Raw genomic sequence first — 17,799 nt, forward strand, 5'->3', positions numbered from 1 at the left:
ATATCCAAGCATCATTGGCCCCTCTTCCCTCTGGTCTTCTTTCAGTAAAGACCTGGGTGGGACTTTTCTCTGAAGTTCCTTTTGGGATATTGGTTTGTTGTTGTTGTTGGAAGTGACTTAGCATGGCTCTGCATGCTTGGAGACTGCCACCTTATTCAGGACTCCAGGAAGGCAGTGTAGTTCTGGTGCTGAAAATGTTTTCAGCCTGAGCTTTGAGCTGCATCTTTGTTAGTTCTCTCTCTTTCTCATGAGATAATACTGTGCCCTCCTCAAGGTCTCCCTTAAGGTGTTAGTAAATCTTTGTAGAAGCAATGTTGAATTCATTATTATTTCTCCTGGATGGAAAATACTGTATTTCCCTACTTCTAATTGTCAAATGCCAATTCCTGAGAAATCACAGAATATTCACTTATTGCTCTAGTCTATGACCTTTGCACATTTGATATATTTTTAAATGTGTTTTCCATCTTACAAAGTTCATGTATTGTTTTTTTTCTTGAACTAAAATAACCACTTATAATTATACTTATTGCCACATGGTCATTTGTTTTTATTTTATATTCCAACCACAGTTTTCTCTTCTGCCCCCCTTTGCCTCCTCTTCAACCCCACCCCCCATCCACTCCTTCCAATGGGTAAGGGCTCCCATGGGGAGTCAACAAAGTGTGGCACATTAAGTTGGGGTAAGACCACGCCCCTCCCCCCCTCTGCATTAAGGCTGAACATGGCATCCCACCATAGGGAATGGGCTCTAACAAGCTAACTCATGTACCAGGGACAGATCCTGGTCCCATTGCCAGAGGCTCCACAGAAAGTCCAAGCTTCACCACTGTCTCCCATATATGGAGGACCTAGTTTGACCCCAGGGAGACTCCACATCTATCGATCTAGAGTTCATGAGTTTCCATAAGCTTGTTTCAGCTTTCTCTAGATTTCTCCATCATGATCTTACCTCCCTTGCGCGTATATTCCCTTCGCCCTCTCTTTGATGGGGTTTGCAGAGCTCAACCTGGTGCTTGATTGTTGGTCTCTCCATCTGGCTCCATCACTTACTGACTGAAGGCTCTATGATGAGAGGTAGGGTATCCACCGATCTGTTTGCGGGGGAAGGCCATGCTGTCCACTATTGCTAGGAGTCTTATCTGGGGTCATCCTTGTGGATTTGTGGGAATTTCCCTACCAGGTTTCTCCCTAACCCCATAGTGGCTCTCTCTACCAAGACTTCTCTTTCATTGTTTTTCCTCTCCATCCTTGCCCCCCACCATCTGTGCTCACCCCCATCCACCTCTCCAGCCTACCACATAGTCATTTCTACTAATTCATGACTGTATAAGTCAAATTCTTGTTGCTGTGACAAACACTTGAAAGAAAAGGAGATAGAGAACAAGGGGAGATTTATTATAAATTACAGTTTGAGCCTGCTGTCTCCTGGTCCTGTGATGCCAGAAGCTTATGGCTGAGGAAATTACCTCATGATGGCCAGGAAGCAAAAGAATAGGCAATCAAAGCCACTTAACACCTTTAAGAATGAACACTTTCCTTCTTTCTTTACATTCTGTTCCTTCACATTTCCACTTTTCAAAATAAGTCTAGTAGCTGACAACCAAGAAATCAGCACTTGAGCCTCTGGAGACATTTTATAATCAAATTATTACATTCTGTCCCTGTTCCCCAAAAGCTCACGGCTGCCTCATAATGTGAAACACAGTTACTCTATCCACAAAAGTCTCCAAAGTCAATAGTTCTAAGATTGCTCAAAAGTCCAAGTTTAATGGCTCGGAGGCTAAAGGCAAACTCTTTGTGTGACCGAACTCTGAAGTTAAAAAATGTACTGCTTTCTGCATGCAGTTGCACAAATGAGAGCACAGAAAATAGGGATAGGACCCGAACAAATCTGAAACCCAGCATGGCAAGCATCAAGTCCTGTAGCCCCCATATCCGTCATCTTGGGCATCTGTATGGTGAGGTAAGCTCGAAAGTAACCTTGACCCTACAACCTCGCTCCTTGCTGTCACCACCATTTTGTTTTTGTGCTTTTGTTTTGTTTTGAAATTAGCTGTACCCATTGGCTGGAAGCTTTCTTCTGTAGACATTTCATGTTCCTAGAATAGCATACTCTCGGGGTTCCCATTTGATCTTCTCCGTCATTGCTTCACATAATTTGTCCCCTCAAGAGCTACCTGTAGTGATTCTGACCCTGCTACATATTTGTCTAACTTCCCAGGTCTGGTTGAAATTTGGTTAGAATCCTCCCTGACTTTGGAACTCTTGCATTTAGTATGCCTGCAAAGCTAGCCTCATGTGGGAGCATCAAGGTCTGATACCAGCCTGGGTCTCTTGTACTGTGGCTATAGTAGCTTCAGAATGCCCAGAGGACTGAATAAAAGCCAAACTTCTTTCCTAGGAAGTCCTGCGCAGCAAGGGCACTGGAGTTGTCTCCTCAGACCTTTCAAGGAGTTGAAGCATTCTTATTCTTGAGCCTTAGAATGGGTGGGGTCTGGCCAATTCTTTAGATGAGCTCACGCATCCTATTTTCCAAATTAAAATGCATAGTTTCTTTTGTTTTTGTGTTTCAATTTTATTGTTGTCATTATTGTTGTTGTTTGGTGCTGCTGCTGGTGGTGATGGTGGTGATGTGGGTGTGTGGGTTTGTGGTGGTTCATATGTATGGTATATACATACATATGTTTTCAAGTGTGAGTGCCTCTTATTCCCACTGAGGCTGGAGAATGCCACTGGGTGCCCTGCTCTATCATTCTCTTGCCTTATTCCTTAGAAACAGTTTCTCATTGAGTGTGCAGCTAGCCTGGCAGCAGCAAACCCAGTAATCCTTGGGTCTCCAGTCCTGACAGCACTGAGTGACAGGCAGGTGTGCAGCCATGCCTGCCTTTCTGTATGAGTCTTGGTATTTGATCGTGTGCGGAGAGTGTGTTTGAACAATCTTCCTTATAGTGAACAGGAAAGAAAGATTGCCTGTGTTAGTGGAAGCTTTCTCAGTTCTCCTCCTTTATTCTGTCTGGACTCTCAAACTATGGGATGCCTGGTACATTTCAAGTTTGTCTTTTCCTTGGCTATTCCTCTGTTAACAGCCTCACAGAAACCCTAGAGGTGCATTTGACTATCCCAAGTGCTTCTCAGTACAGTCAGTTATTAGTCAAGGTTTTCCATCACAGCAACCGTTCAGTTTTCTATCCTGGAAACAAATAAACCAGTGTAGCTTTTGACAAGTGCTCCAGCCTCTAATGGCTCCTTTTCCTAATCAAGGGAAAACCCGTTTAAGTGTTCAATAGAGTCGTGTATTTTGAGAATTCTATGTTTGATGAAGAAAGCAAGTCACATTTGTATGTGCATAAATCCCCCAACCCTAATCCTCCAGGTACCCCAATCCAAATACATATTTTATAAAAACTTCTCTTTTCACACCAGTCGAATCAATCACAATAAAACTAATGGGGGTGGGGCTATCTATGCCCGTGTCTTCTGTTGGAGACTAGTTTCTCTGATTGTGATCCTTGTGAACCAGTCTTAACTGCTTGCTCAGTTAGGTTTGGTTTTCTAACTGTGCCCTGCCTTTTTTTTTTTTTAATGTCACAATATAAAGAAAATGTTCAGTTTCCCTGTCATGATGTGTCAGAAATCAGGAATATGAATGTAGCTTTCCATGTTCGTCGAGCTTAATGTTTCTGTTCAGTTCATTAACATTTGAAAGGTATGACTAGCCCACGACTAACAAAACCCAGTATTCTAATCACAACCCACTTCCTGCCTTGATCTGAAACTGTCTTTCAAACAGTCATAGATTGTCCCTCAAAATATTATTGACTTTTCTCGGTTTCACTCATAGGAGTTTGTGTGTGTGTGTGTGTGTGTGTGTGTGTGTGTGTGTGTGTTAGTGTGTGTGTTTGTGTTTGTGCACGTGTGTGCTACCTTCATTTCCCTTTCTCTACTATGAGCACACCCTGTGCTGTTTTGCTCCCTAACTTACTTCAGCTCTTGCTTCCTCCAATATTTCCCTCAAGCTTTTCACTAGGGAATATATATCTTTTAATATGAATTTTAAATTCAGGGACAATTAAACAATGAAAAATTTGTACAGGTTTATAACTCTTCTTAAATAAGTCTGTCTGAATACAGGGTTCACAGCTTTGATCATGATCTCAGAAATTGTATTCTGAAGGACCAGTACCACCTAGACAGCCCATCTATCTGTCCTGGTGAATGCATTTGGACCTATGTTTCCCCTTGCCATTTCACCTCCTTTCCAACAGAGTTCCTTGCTAACTGGCTTGAGGGGACTTTATATAGCTGTGTAGAAGGGCTGGGAGCAATCTTCAACCTACACAGAAAATCAGACAAAACCAGAAAATAGTCAGAGAGGAATGACTCATTTCCTGACAACCTGACCCTGTAGGGCATCCGCTGGAAATCAGGTGCCACCATTGGTAGCCATGTCAGTAATGCTGGCTGATCTGCCTAAAACTGCTACCTCACAAACCCCTTGAAAGGATTTGTTCCTAAGTATGATTCAGCTGTTCGGATTCTGGTAATTTTTACCTTTCAATTAATCCTATAAAATTAAAAATTATGGATCATTTTACATTTGTTTATTTAAATGTAGTTTCACCTCAAAATTTCTACTCTCAGACTTTAAAGAAATTGTGGGCATTTTGACAAAGTACAATTTTGAGCAAATTCTTCTGAGAAATTCTTGTTACACGAATGTATTCATCTATCTTATGCTGTCTTTCCCTTTGAAAACAAGAAAACTTACTGATCCCTTTTACGAGATATAATACTAAACTGCTTTAGTTAAGCAAAAGATATTTACTCCTTACATTTACATTGTGTATTCTTAAATGTAATCATTTTTAACATACACAGGATCACTTTTTTTTCTTTATTTTCGAGCTTAATATTAACTCTGTTAGCATCTCAGCTGGTAGAGAAAATGGAAAAAAAAAGCCACTTTCCCTAGTTTTATGTTCTCAAAAACAGCTAACTATAGAATAAATTGTTGTACATTTTTATGAATTGATAACTGCTTATACTGAATTGTTGATGCATTCATAGTGTTATAAATAATGAAATTCATCTTCTCAAATTACATAATGATATTTTTAATTAGCTAGTATTAGCATCACTCAGTTCCCAAATGCATGCTATTTAGGCCCTGGTTCAGTAGGATGTGCAGTAGCTCCCAGCACTGAAGGACAGCTCTTTTACATGCAAGGTCATCAAAGTGCCTCAGGTTTGTTCCTGGATGCTGTTGCCTAAGAAGACTTTTATGATTGCCCTTGGTGTGCTGGGATTACATCCAATGTAACTGATTCTGTTCTTGGCCTTTTTTAATTTGCTCTGAGTTATTTTCTCTTCTACTTTTTTTCTGCTGTTAATTCTAATATTTCTGCTTCATCATCATGTCCTAAAATAAAATGTAGAGACCATCGTCACATCCGGATGCTCCCCTGACTGACCTTTCCCTTCCAAATTTTAATGCAAGAGTGGAAGAGGGGTGTGTAGATTTACTAGCTTTTAGGTATAATTAAGAATTTTGTAACCTGCATTAAAATACTAATGCGTATTAAACTCATATTCTGTTTTGTGATTTTTATTTTGTGACAGAATGGAACAAGTATTAAATATATGTTAGGACTGAGGCTATTTAAAGAGGGACCAATATCCCACATCTTGAACTATGCAAGTAAAAATAAATTTTTATAACTAGAACAATCTACCAGGGTTCTTGATCCTTGGATCTCCAAGCTGAATATAAATTACAAAGTGTTCAGAAAGGTTTACTATTATAATTGAGCTTATTATTAATGTGCATATTATATTTCATTCTCTAGGGATGGGAAAGCTGGGGGAAACACATTTAGTGATAGCTATTCATTAGCCGTCATTGAAGAATGAATTAGACTTTAAGAATCGATCAAAAATTCTCTGGTCAGCCTTTTATTACTATCTTGTCTTGAGCCCTTTTCTTAATGACATCTATTATCAGATTGAAATGGCGATTGAGACGCTGCAAAAGTCTGACGGTCTGTCCACTCACAGAAGCTCTCTTCTCAACAGCCATGTAAGTTCCTCTTTGTGTACACTAATCTCTTGCTTGTTCCGCATGTGTTGCTTGCTTCTAAGTGCTTGTTTGATTTATTTACTTATTTATTTTGCTTCTTAATCTTCCTTTCTCAAGCTTCTTCAGACTCTAACCATTTACTGCCCATTTTACACAGTGGGATATCCCAAAACAGAACCACAGTTTACTGCTTTACTGGGTGGTTTGTATTTTTGTTTATATAAACAAAATTGAAAATTGACAAGAAGCCACCATGTATTTCTAAAATGTAATTATAGTGGTTTTACAAATTTAAAGATTTTCAGCTACGTATTTATTTCCTCTGAAGTAAAATTTCATAATACACATCTTTATGTCTGAGACATAGAAGCAACCTTATCTACCGTATAATTGGTATGAGTCTTTAAGTGAAGATATAGTCACTAATACCAAAAGCACTGAGAAACTATTTAAAATGTATTTTCTGATAAGACTGTAAGGTAGGCAGGTCACAGTCATGGATGAACTCAAGTCCTATACAATGAAGAGAAATGAGAATGGGCCAAAAGTGAAGTTGTGTGTAAGCTGTAAGTTGCTAGTACCTGAGGCAAGCAGAGTGGCCTCATTACTTCTTGGAGCTGTCACTGTCACCAGGTACAGCATCACCCTAACACTGGTAAGTGGTGTGAAATAAACCTTCTCATTGATGTTCAGAGTTGAGCAAATGAAAATGTTTGTTACAGTTATTTTTAGAAGATGATTTCTGAATGTATGGGGATGTCCGTAGATCCATGACTTAAAACTGTTGTAGGTAGATGTGCTAAATTAGTATTAATGACATTTTAGTAAGAATTAGAAATTTCCTTTAAAACTGTTTTTTTTTAATTTAGGGATAATTTATTGTTATTTCTTAATTTTTTGTAATATTTTTATATCTAAAAGGTTTAAAATTAAGATCACTGAAATATTTTCATTAAATTTCATTAATTTTCAAAAAGGCTATAGTATTTTTAACAATCATATAGTTTATAGAAAATGTCTCGCTGATTTTTTAAAAATATATTTATACTTTGAACTATTTAAGATTTGTATTCTGGAATACAGTTCTTTTTGATGTTCTAATGTTTGGTTTTGGAGGAGGTGTTTTGACTTGTTTTTTCAAGAGAGGTCTCTTGGCAAACACAAGCATGTTAGCCAATTTGCAGAAGGCCTATAATTTTGGTGGAAATTGTAGATAGAAACTTTAAAATAAGGATATATATTTTGTCACCTCTTTTTAAAAACAATTTGAATACAATTTTCCACTCTTCGATCTTCAGTAGATCCTGCTTACTGGAATGAGTCTGTGGTTGGGCTAAAGGCTAGTTTACCATATGCTATTAGGATGCGTTTGCCAGTTAGGATATTGAAAATAGCACGTGAAAATGTTTATCACTTCCAACCAGACGTGTGCAGGCATATAAGTATTTTAAAAAATAAATATAATTTTGTAGTTGCTCGTTTGAAATTTTCAGATTTCTAGATTGGCTCTGAAAGTCAATTGTTATTTCACTTTTGTGATATGAAATATATAACATGTTGTTTGAATTTAATTTCAATCACCCAACTTTATTGATTTTTTTCCTGAACAATAATGTATGTTTAAGAATTTTTAATATTTCTGTTTGTTTGAAACTTTTGAGATATTTTGGGATGTTTAAAAAATAATTTTCTTCAGTTAGAACTTGTGAATTAAAATTCATTGTCAATAACTGAATGAATGAACCTGCTCAAACAACACAATTCCATAGTCTTCCCTGGTTTTGTGTTTTCATTGTGTACTATAGAAAATCTATGTGGTTGAACCTACTAGCTGTGTTTCATTATGTAGGAAGAGTGGACACAAATGTTGCTTGTGTGGTGATAATCTTTGTCTCCTGGCTTCTCTCATTTTTATTACATCTGTGAAATGGTCAGCCTTATTCAAAACTGCATGGATAGTTCAGTCTTTAGGAATAGGAATAATTCTAGAGATGGCTTGTGAACAGAAGCAAGCAGGGTCAGTTCTACGGATGCCCATTTGGTTACCTTCTTTTTTTTTTTGGATATTTCTGAGTACTGTCTTCTTCTTAAACGCAGGAAATATTCGCATTGTCTTTCCCTTAGGAAGGTCATGATGCTCCTGACTTTCATTGGATTTTCACCAACAGCTGAAGTAAATGAACAAACAAATACAAAATAATGTATAATAAAGTAAAATATAGAAATAAAAATAATAAGGAATAAATAAAATACTACTTAGTACATATCTTCTGTTGCCCACATTTTAAATGCTAATGAACTGTTACCATTACCCGTCATGAGAATATAATAAAGAATTATTTGAGATTTTATAGGATTCTTTGTGGTTGAGGAGTCCACCTTTATGATGATTAGTTCTTTGAATTGTCAGTTTCTGCAAAGATCAGCCTCATTAGGAAGGAATTAGGAAACATTATCTAGTGTGCATCCATATTCAGACTTCTAAAAATGGATGTTAATAGTAACTTTTGAGCATAAATGTTACTTTATTTGGTGATACAGTATGGAAATTATTTCTGATTTATCCATATGCATTTAAATATTAACAGTAATTCAGAAAATATTATTACATACAAATTAAGTAAATAATCTTTTTCTAATAGAATCAAGCTTGTCTCCATTTCCCCTTCGTTTCCTACATTTGATGATGAAGCAATATTTCGTTTTATATCCATTCTCCGAGTTTATCTTTTTTAAAAAGAGTTACTTATGTTTACTGTTGGCCTGAATGTTTGTATGTATGCTACATGTCTTCCTGGTGCCCAGAGAGGTAAGAGGAGGACACTGTATCCCCTGAAACTGAAGACAGTTCTGATCTGCCATGTGGGTACTGGTAACTGAACCCTGGTCCTCTAGGAGAGCAGCCAGCACTCTTAACCACAGTATGTTCCCAGCCCCTTCCAGTGTATTTTAAAGGCTATTTTATGCTACCAAGCCTTATTTGTTAATTTCCATATACTATTATCATCCAAATTAAAATGCAAGTGAAATTTCTATGTTTGGTACACAATACTATGTTCCAGCTATGGCTAAGTTAGTTACACTGCGTGCAGTGCTTTAGTCTTGATAACCTGGTGCCATTATGTCAGCAATAGTACCATAGACAGTCAATAAATATTTATTGCCTAGTAAAAGATGTAAAAGAATAAGGACTTTTATGGTTTGTCTTCTGACACAGTCCTAGTGTCTAGAGCAGTGCTGGTATATAGTAGTGGATGCAAACTAAATATTTGCTGAGCAGATGAATATCAGAAACAATAGAATGGGAAGACCCTATCTTTAATGTTTTAGGGTTCCTTTCACAGTAACATAAGTGTCTATTTGAAACTCACACATAGACTGTATTGATTTCTCTTTTTGTCCCAAATATTCAGTCAGTGTGTATGTATTAGTACAGGGTTCTGTCATATGTCATTCTAACTGAATGAAGAATATGTGGGTCACTTTATAATTTTCTATATTCATCTTTAAGATTAAGAGTAGCTTTCTTTTCTTCCAGTCTAATTCTTTAAAAAGTTGTACCCCAGAGTGATATGATTCATTTTTTTGTATTTTATAATGTGTTTTGATTTTGGTTTTATATTATTTTATATAATACTTTTGTGTGTATTTTATTTTTAATTTATATATATATCAAGATGCTCTTAATAATCTTATAGATATGCCTAAATCCAAATATTATCTAGTTCTTTTAGTTACTGACTCCTGCTTGCTTTGTACTCTCAATTGTAATTAATATACATTTTCATTTAGTATTTGTATTCTATCCAATTTAGGATATTTTGGATTGTAAATTTCCACATAGTTATTGTTAATTGTTGCTTTTGTGTAGTGCACTTTTAATTCCACTTAAAGTATATGAAAACCTCTAGGCATTTATGTTTTCAGAATTTTCACAATATAGCAGACAATTGGTTCATAATTCTTACAAGATTAAGCTACTGAAATATATTCAGCTTAAAATAAAATCTTGGTTATTAGTCATTCACTCACCACTGGCTTGATGCTATTCTAAATAAAAGTTACTATAGACCTGTCAAATGCATAGCTTAGGTTCACTGAACTTAAAGTAATTCCTAATTGATAATAACACATCTGTAAAAGGCCAAATATTACATTTAGATGTTAATAGAGCAGTACATTATTTATTTTTTTTTGTCGATTAATGTTTCCCTTTTGGAAAAATAGAAACTGTTCATCTTTTATAATCTGATCTGATTAATACAGATTACACGCAAAGGTGGAAAGATGCAGTTATCTTGCTTTCTACCCTTAGATGAGTATTATTAGCTCATTATTAGAATAATTTGGTTTTAAAGATAAAGGTCAAAGTTTCTATGATATTTAAGAAGCTATAATATTTGTAAATATAATCACTTTATATAAGATACTTTATTAAAAGAATAATATAAGAAACAGATAGTTGCTTTCTAAACTACTAAATGTTAAGGCTATTGAATTCTAATGTCCAACTACTTTCTGTTAATAGCAAGAAATAATGTACCTTATAAGAGATACCCATTTCCTTTGGGTAGGTAGCATGTAGGACAAAGCATAATCTTTTACATTACAGCACAGAAATGTAACTTCTAAGTTCCCATAATAATTGAAAAAAATGCTATCTAATCCTATGGTTTAGATGTAATATCTTATTCTTTTGTTTCATTATGGGTCAAAATCAGAAAATGAAATACTAGTATGTAGTATGTTGATTAAATATACCAGCTGTATCCCGAAGTCTTTTCTGGCATATTCTAGATGGTATATTGTTTATATTAAGTTTCTTGGGTAATAACCATAGGTGATGTGGCTTTTGACCAGCTTCCCAATGGGACCCCATGTCAGCAGACCAGGCCCCTCTATTTTCAGGGTTTTTGTCTCTGTTGACCTTTTCTCTCCTCTCACATGCTCTCCTTGCTTCTGTGAGGAATAAAGTTTCTCCTTTTGATAAGATGGAGATGGAAACAAATTTAGCCAAGTCCTAGTCACTAAGACAGCTGAACTCTGGAACTTATAAACTAACCACAGCTGGATGTTGTGAAGTATGCATGTGTGTACCTATTTCTGTATTCACACTGGTCAAATTCATATTTTCAAAATTAGTTTAAAAATTAAACATTTGGTGGGAATATAAACAGTATAGGTAGAAAACAAGTTTTTAAAACCAGCCAAAGTTTTTACTTGTATGTAAAAGGAATGAGTAGCTATTCTGAAGAAAAGCCCCATTTTCTCTGACTTCTCTCCAGCTGTGGTGGGGGTGACATCATTGAGGATTCTAAGTAGTTTATGCCACCTTTTGCTATAATTAAAGAGAACGTTTTTGTCATAAAGAAAGATTTATTTTTTACTATATTTAAAAGCTGTTATTATAATTGACCTGATTAACTCTCACACAAAATCATTGTTGAACTTGAAACATTTTATGTTGACCTTTGCTTCTTATGCTAGTTTCCACAATTATTAAACACACCTTTTGAAATATTTTTATGATATATTTAGATTTTTTTTCAAAATCTTTCATAAAATGTTTTATCTCTAAAAGACTATCCTTGGCGGTGAGAAATGAGTAAGCTAATATACCTGGTTATTCTTCACTTCTAATTAGTTAAATGTTATAATGATACTAGTATATAACTATGGTAGAATTAACATTTTTATTTGTGTTGACTTATTGATTTGGATTGATCTGCTTTTATATGCATACTAAGATTATAAAGTTCACATTTTAAAGTTGTCTGCTTCATTTCTGGAGAAAATATCCTTTAAAATTTTCTGTGTGAATTTGTCACCTGCTCATTAAGAAAGAAAAACATTGATTCATTTTACTCCTTATTCTTACTCATTTTATTATGCCTTTGATAGGGGTACACACACGCACGCGCACACACACACACACCCCTTCACTACTTTTAAATATATTTTTTCTGATGTATGCTTGTAGATAAGAGAAAAATATTACATCATGAGCAACTGCTAAAAATATTTCACCTCATACAAATCCTCCTAATAGCTTTTTTTTTTAGTATTTCCTTGTTAACCTTTGCTATCAAGGGTCTGTGTTCCTATTTTTAACATATTAAAAACACCTATAGAAGGCAGTTGTGTCTTGCTCTAACTAGCACCTGTACGAAAGACTGTAGCTCACTTTTATGCCATATGGTTCACAATGGCTCCTTGAATTCCACTTGAAGTGCTTTCAGATCCTGGTCATTTTACAGAGTTTCATGGATGAAACAAAAGTCAGGTTTGTATTGCTGTATTTTGTCTTTCTTACTTGTGTTTTATATTTTAAAATTCTTGAAATTAAAAAAAAATCTCAAAAGAAGCATGCCAGCCCACTGTAGAGTACTGGTTTTGATGTCAGTGACTTAATGTATGTGTGAGTTTATCTCAGATGTTTTATACTAAACAGATGTTTATCAAGGATATATTTTGTGTATTATTTTCAATACATAACACTCATATTTGGGTGTCTCTAGAAAACATTTTACTGATATGAAGTTTAAAAATAAATGCTATGAAAAAATCCTTTATGACCTGTAATACTTTTCTGTCACTATAAAAAGGAGAGCTAATTTGTGTAATCTTTTTAGTGCTCTATAGTGTTGAATTATTTGTGGCACAGCATTGATATGTGTTTTGTGTGCTCACATAGATATATGTTCCTTAGGGAACTAGAAGACTTCCTGAACAGGACATAATTTTATGTTTAAAAGTATCTTATATGCATTGTGGTATATTTTCAAAGCCATTAATTCTTACAAGTGTGGTGATATGTTTAACTGCTTAATGATTGTTTAGGCGTGTTTGAAATTGAAATGCTCTGGGAAATTCAGCTGTTATAGTTTAAAATAATCAAAATATTTTGATATTTTAAATAAAAACCTAAAAGCTCTGCTTCTAAGTTTCAAGAAACGTCTTAAATGAGACACATAAACTTTATAGATAGGGTAAAATAATTCTTTGACTTACTTGAATGTCCAGACCATCATCATTTTAGCCTTTGAGTCAATATCCAGAGGACAGGTGGAACCGCATTCATTTTTGAATTATTTTACTTCCATAATTCACACTTAATTACAATCTTTTCTTCAATGTTTGTTCTTTACCATTCCATTTATACATGCCATGGAGATGGTTAAGACAAATAATATAAAACATTTGCTGCTTTGATTGCCTGTTGGTCTAGAGTATAGAAAGCAAGAATTAGAAACCACACTCAGGCGCTGAGACACTATATAACCCTGGGAAAACAGTTTACGTTTCTTTCACTTCTTTTATAAGTAAGTAAACGAGTAAGTTGGAACTTAGTAACAAAAATATATACATCTATGGCAGGTATTTTTCTCGTACATTCTAAATTTAAATATTTTTAATAAACAAAGTACAATATAAAACTTTGAAATGTAGACTATAGGTGGAAAAAAACATTATTTACTGCTTATTATGGGTCACGTGCTTTCCAAAATTTTGAGGAAAAAAGACACCTCAACTTTGAGGTAACAAATTGAGATGATTGTAAAAATTATTGCCTTTTTTATATAGAAGTTATTTGTCCCAGTAGATAATAATGTTATTGTATTATGTAGTGATAATTTGAGATAAGTAAATTCATTTTCTGTGAAAATGAATACAATCTAATATAAAACTTCATATGAGTAAGGGTACTGTTTACTTATTGTAACAGACCAACATGCTAGTTGTTAGGTACCATGTTGCCAGGTTTAGAATGTATTAGGTACTGTGCTTTATTTTATAACAATTATAAATGATATGTTTATATTATTAATCTTGACCAGTGAATGCTATTATTTGAATTTTTTAAAGAAGTATGTTACTCCAGGATTATAGTCAATATAGGGAAAATTATTATCTTTCCTTATACTTGGAAATTTGAATATAACATATTGTCTAAACTGATAACTGCTGTGACATTTCCCAGAGCTTAGAAATTCAGATTTACCAACTTCAAGATAATCCCTGTTTATCCTGACAGTTAATGGAAGTACTTCCAAGTATTTGTACATACTGTGTCTTGCCGAAGCTTTGGCAAATAATGTGAATTCTCTGCTTATTCTCTCTTATCTTACCAGCTCCAGTGGCTGTTGGACAACTATGAGACAGCGGAAGGAGTGAGCCTTCCGAGAAGCACTCTGTACAATCACTATCTTCGACACTGTCAGGAACACAAACTGGACCCAGTCAACGCTGCCTCGTTTGGAAAACTAATAAGGTCCATCTTTATGGGGCTACGAACTAGGAGATTAGGAACTAGGTTAGTACTGAAAATCAACACAATTAGTTCTTCCTCCTTTATCAAATTACAGCAGTGTTATACAGTGAGCAGAAATGTACTTGATTATAGAAAACATAAAGGAGATAAATATAGCATGAAGTCTATTTGTAAGTTCATAGAAAAAGGAATATTACTATTCAGTGAATATCATCAAACTCGTTTTCAGACTACATAGAAATTAGAAGGCCAACCTGTTTGTGCAAGATTTGCATATGATATTTTTAAAAATTGTTATATACCACTGCCATCGCTTTTTGAAAATAAACCTATTAAACGTGAATAAAGTGACATAGTAAATGGAAAACTAAGCATTTCCTTACTGCTTTAAAATACGTTTAATTATTTTTATGAAAACTTTGACTAGAAGAAGTAGTTAAGGTGGAAGTTTTCACTTTATCCTGTAATTCTGGGACAAATTAAAGGTATTTGGTAAACTTACAAAATGTGAATATTTGAAGTCCTTGCTGATGGTCCTGTTTTACCTCTTAATATCCTTCTAAGCTTCCTATACATTTCTCTTTCTCTTGATAATGAAAATAGTCATCTGTGGGAGTGAAACTGTGTCATATTTCCATTTTAGAGACCAGCGATGTGAAGGAGGAGCTTTCAGTCTCATGGCTTTCTTTCCTTCAGAAACAATGAGCCTTTTTTCTAAGCTTTATGATGAACAGAAAATTTAGAGCCTTGAAGCTTCATTTTTATTCTCCATGATTTTTACCAATTGAAGACTAATATTTTAAGCAGTTAGGTAGAGATCTATGCACCCGTTGGCTTTCTGACTCATACAGGGATCGTGCACACAACACTAAACTAGCAATGCTGCCCTGTAAAGGTGATAGATTTTTAGTTATAGGTCACGGCCTCCAAGACTTACAGTACAAAGGCTGAGAAGCAATGCACTACTAATTACCATCATTACACGTTATGCGGAAGGGAGAAGTGAACGTTTTCAGAGAGAAAAGATTAACCTGCCTGTACTTATCTCCAGACATAGGGCTCAGATCTTCATAGCAGAACACAGTTTAACATGTGCAACACATACTTATGCGCTCCGGCCTCCTTTCTGTTACTGTGATAAACAACTCAGGGAGGAAAAAGCTTAGCTAGTTTACACTTCCACGTCTCAATCCACCATTGATAGAATTCAGGACCAGGAACTAAATACAGAAACTTGGAGGTCAGAGCCATGGAAGAATGCATCTTGCTGGCTAACTCACAGGCTCTTGCTTAGACCAAGACCACATCTACCTTTGCATAGTATCACTTCACACTGGACTGGACCCTCCTGTACCAATTAATAATCCAGACATCCTCCGAAAGACATTCCTACAGGCCTATTTGAGCTAGGCGATTTCTCAGTGAGGGCTTTTTTTTCAGGTGACCCAACTAGAAAATAAAAGCTAAGCAGGAACCCATTTCTGTAGTATAATTTTTATAGAAAATTATAAAAATGATGTCTTTATATATAAAGAATCAAAGACATGAAAAAAATGTGATTTTATGCAAACTCTGAAAAAGTGGGCAATCCTGGAGAAGCGTGATTGGACAAAGTGGTGTGATCTGCAATTATAAACAGGATGAGCTGTGGCCCAGGAAGGCCTTCATTCAGATTCCATGCTGTGTCCTCGGGCAGAAAGATAATTCCGTCCTCCTGATGCAGGAAGGTCCCTCTGGCATGGGGATCTTAAGAAACACCAAGGTAGAACAAGGAGGAGCAGCTGTGTTTTATCACGCATTTCACTGGAGAAGAAGTGAGAGAATTTTTTTACTCCATGGCCTGTTTCTGCTGTTTTCTCTAATTCTGAGTACCATATTTTAGGATAGTATGTCCAGAAACTCATTACTGTGTTAGTTTTAGGAGAGTTTGTATGTGTTTGAACTGTGAATTTTTCCTTTTGCTTGCTTTGAAGCAACTTTCAAATAGCCAGAGGTTCAGTTCTTTCATAAATATATTCTTTTGGTACTTCAAAAGGTAGTATATTTTAAATTGCAGAATGTGATTGTCTATTCAGACTGAAGAAACCAGCTTTCATGCCTTTGAAAAAAGGAACTTTTGTTTCTCTTGTATTTCCTCCCTCCCAAAACCAGGAAAATCATTATTTGGAGACCTAACCTAGTATTTCCTAGCTGATGGCTCAGTAGTTACACATATGGTGCCAATATTTTGAAACTCTAGGCTTTAGTCAACATTCTAATAGCTGTATTGTTGTGCTGCTTTTGTTACTGGAAAGGATTTCAATGGGTCCTATTTTGAGGCTCTATTCAAACCTTGAAACACATCTTTAAAATAGAAAGGGACAAAATTGGGGTTGTTTGGGTTTGTGAATGAGTAGAATCCATATTCTACAAGTACATTCTGCAGTATTGCAGTTTTTACTTTCGATTCCCTACCCCCAAGGATTTTGCCTCCTAATCCTTTTAACGTTGCATGTGGTGTTTGCAGTTGAGTTGGAAAGGAAAGCCTAAGAGAATGAATAAGGAGGGAATCAATGCTATTAGGTTTAAACAAATGGAGTGTTCGGAAGCTGGTGGAGTACTAACAGAGGAAGCCCATGGTGTTGGGGCGAAATCTCAGAGATTCTTCTGCTGTGGAAAGTGATACCAGCTTTTCATTCTTGCTCCAAGGAATGGAAGGACAATCAGTATAGATCAAGAGGCAGATTAAATCTCATGGTTTTTTTTTTTTGGGGGGGGGGAATGGGGTTTGGTTGTTTGTTTTTAAGTAAACTGTCTCTAGAAGCATTATCTGTCAAGAGGATTGTCTAGTGAAATTATCCAAACCAGACCACACCTCCCTTTGGCACTTATGTAAACAGTAAACATATAAAACCAGTGCATTTCTAACAAAAGCAGTGCAAAGGCTGCATTTCCATAGATCCCATCTCCAGATTACAGCTGACTGAGGATGGCCCTGGGTGTCTGTCTCTTCCCGGGACACTCCTGGGGGGGATAAAAGACCTTCCTCTTACTCCAACCCCAAAGCTGGTTTGTAGGAAACTGAGTCTCAGAAGTAAAGCATCAGTTTACGTTGTGAACTTCCCCATGATTCATGTCTCCTGCTTCCTGCTTTTCCCTTTACTTTCTACAACGTCTGCTTCATATAGCACATTACCAAGTGTGTTCCTGGTAGGTTTTGTTGTAGTTTTTTTCTCTAATCTCGGTACGTTTTATAGACAAGATCTAATCTCTCAAGTAGAAGGCGTTTCTCTGCCATTATTAAGTTTTCACTTCTATTTCATTTTCCTAAAGTATAGGGATTTGATGGCTTTAATGTCTCTTCAGATGTATGGCTCATCCAATGTATGTTTGTTAGTCTTGGAAGTAAAATTATCTATTTTCATTAAAAATATTTAATCCACACACCACTTACATTTCTCTTTGTAAA

The 17,799-nt window shown here is 35.6% G+C and overlaps 1 protein-coding gene across 4 annotated transcripts in view; it reads left to right on the forward strand.

Moving 5' to 3' along the window:
• Positions 1–17,799, forward strand: part of Rfx3 (regulatory factor X3) — a 249,052-nt gene that overhangs the window by 166,262 nt on the left and 64,991 nt on the right. For all 4 annotated transcript variants that reach the window (XM_041661035.1, XM_041661033.1, XM_041661034.1 and 1 more), the window contains 2 exons: positions 6,005–6,079; positions 14,212–14,393. In XM_041661035.1, the coding sequence (XP_041516969.1) occupies positions 6,005–6,079; positions 14,212–14,393 (257 nt within the window). The remainder of the gene's footprint in view (positions 1–6,004; positions 6,080–14,211; positions 14,394–17,799) is intronic.

Source organism: Microtus oregoni, unplaced genomic scaffold (assembly GCF_018167655.1).
Source record: "Microtus oregoni isolate MIOR12 unplaced genomic scaffold, Mior012 000012F_ref0000307, whole genome shotgun sequence".
Classification (NCBI taxonomy): domain Eukaryota; kingdom Metazoa; phylum Chordata; class Mammalia; order Rodentia; family Cricetidae; genus Microtus; species Microtus oregoni.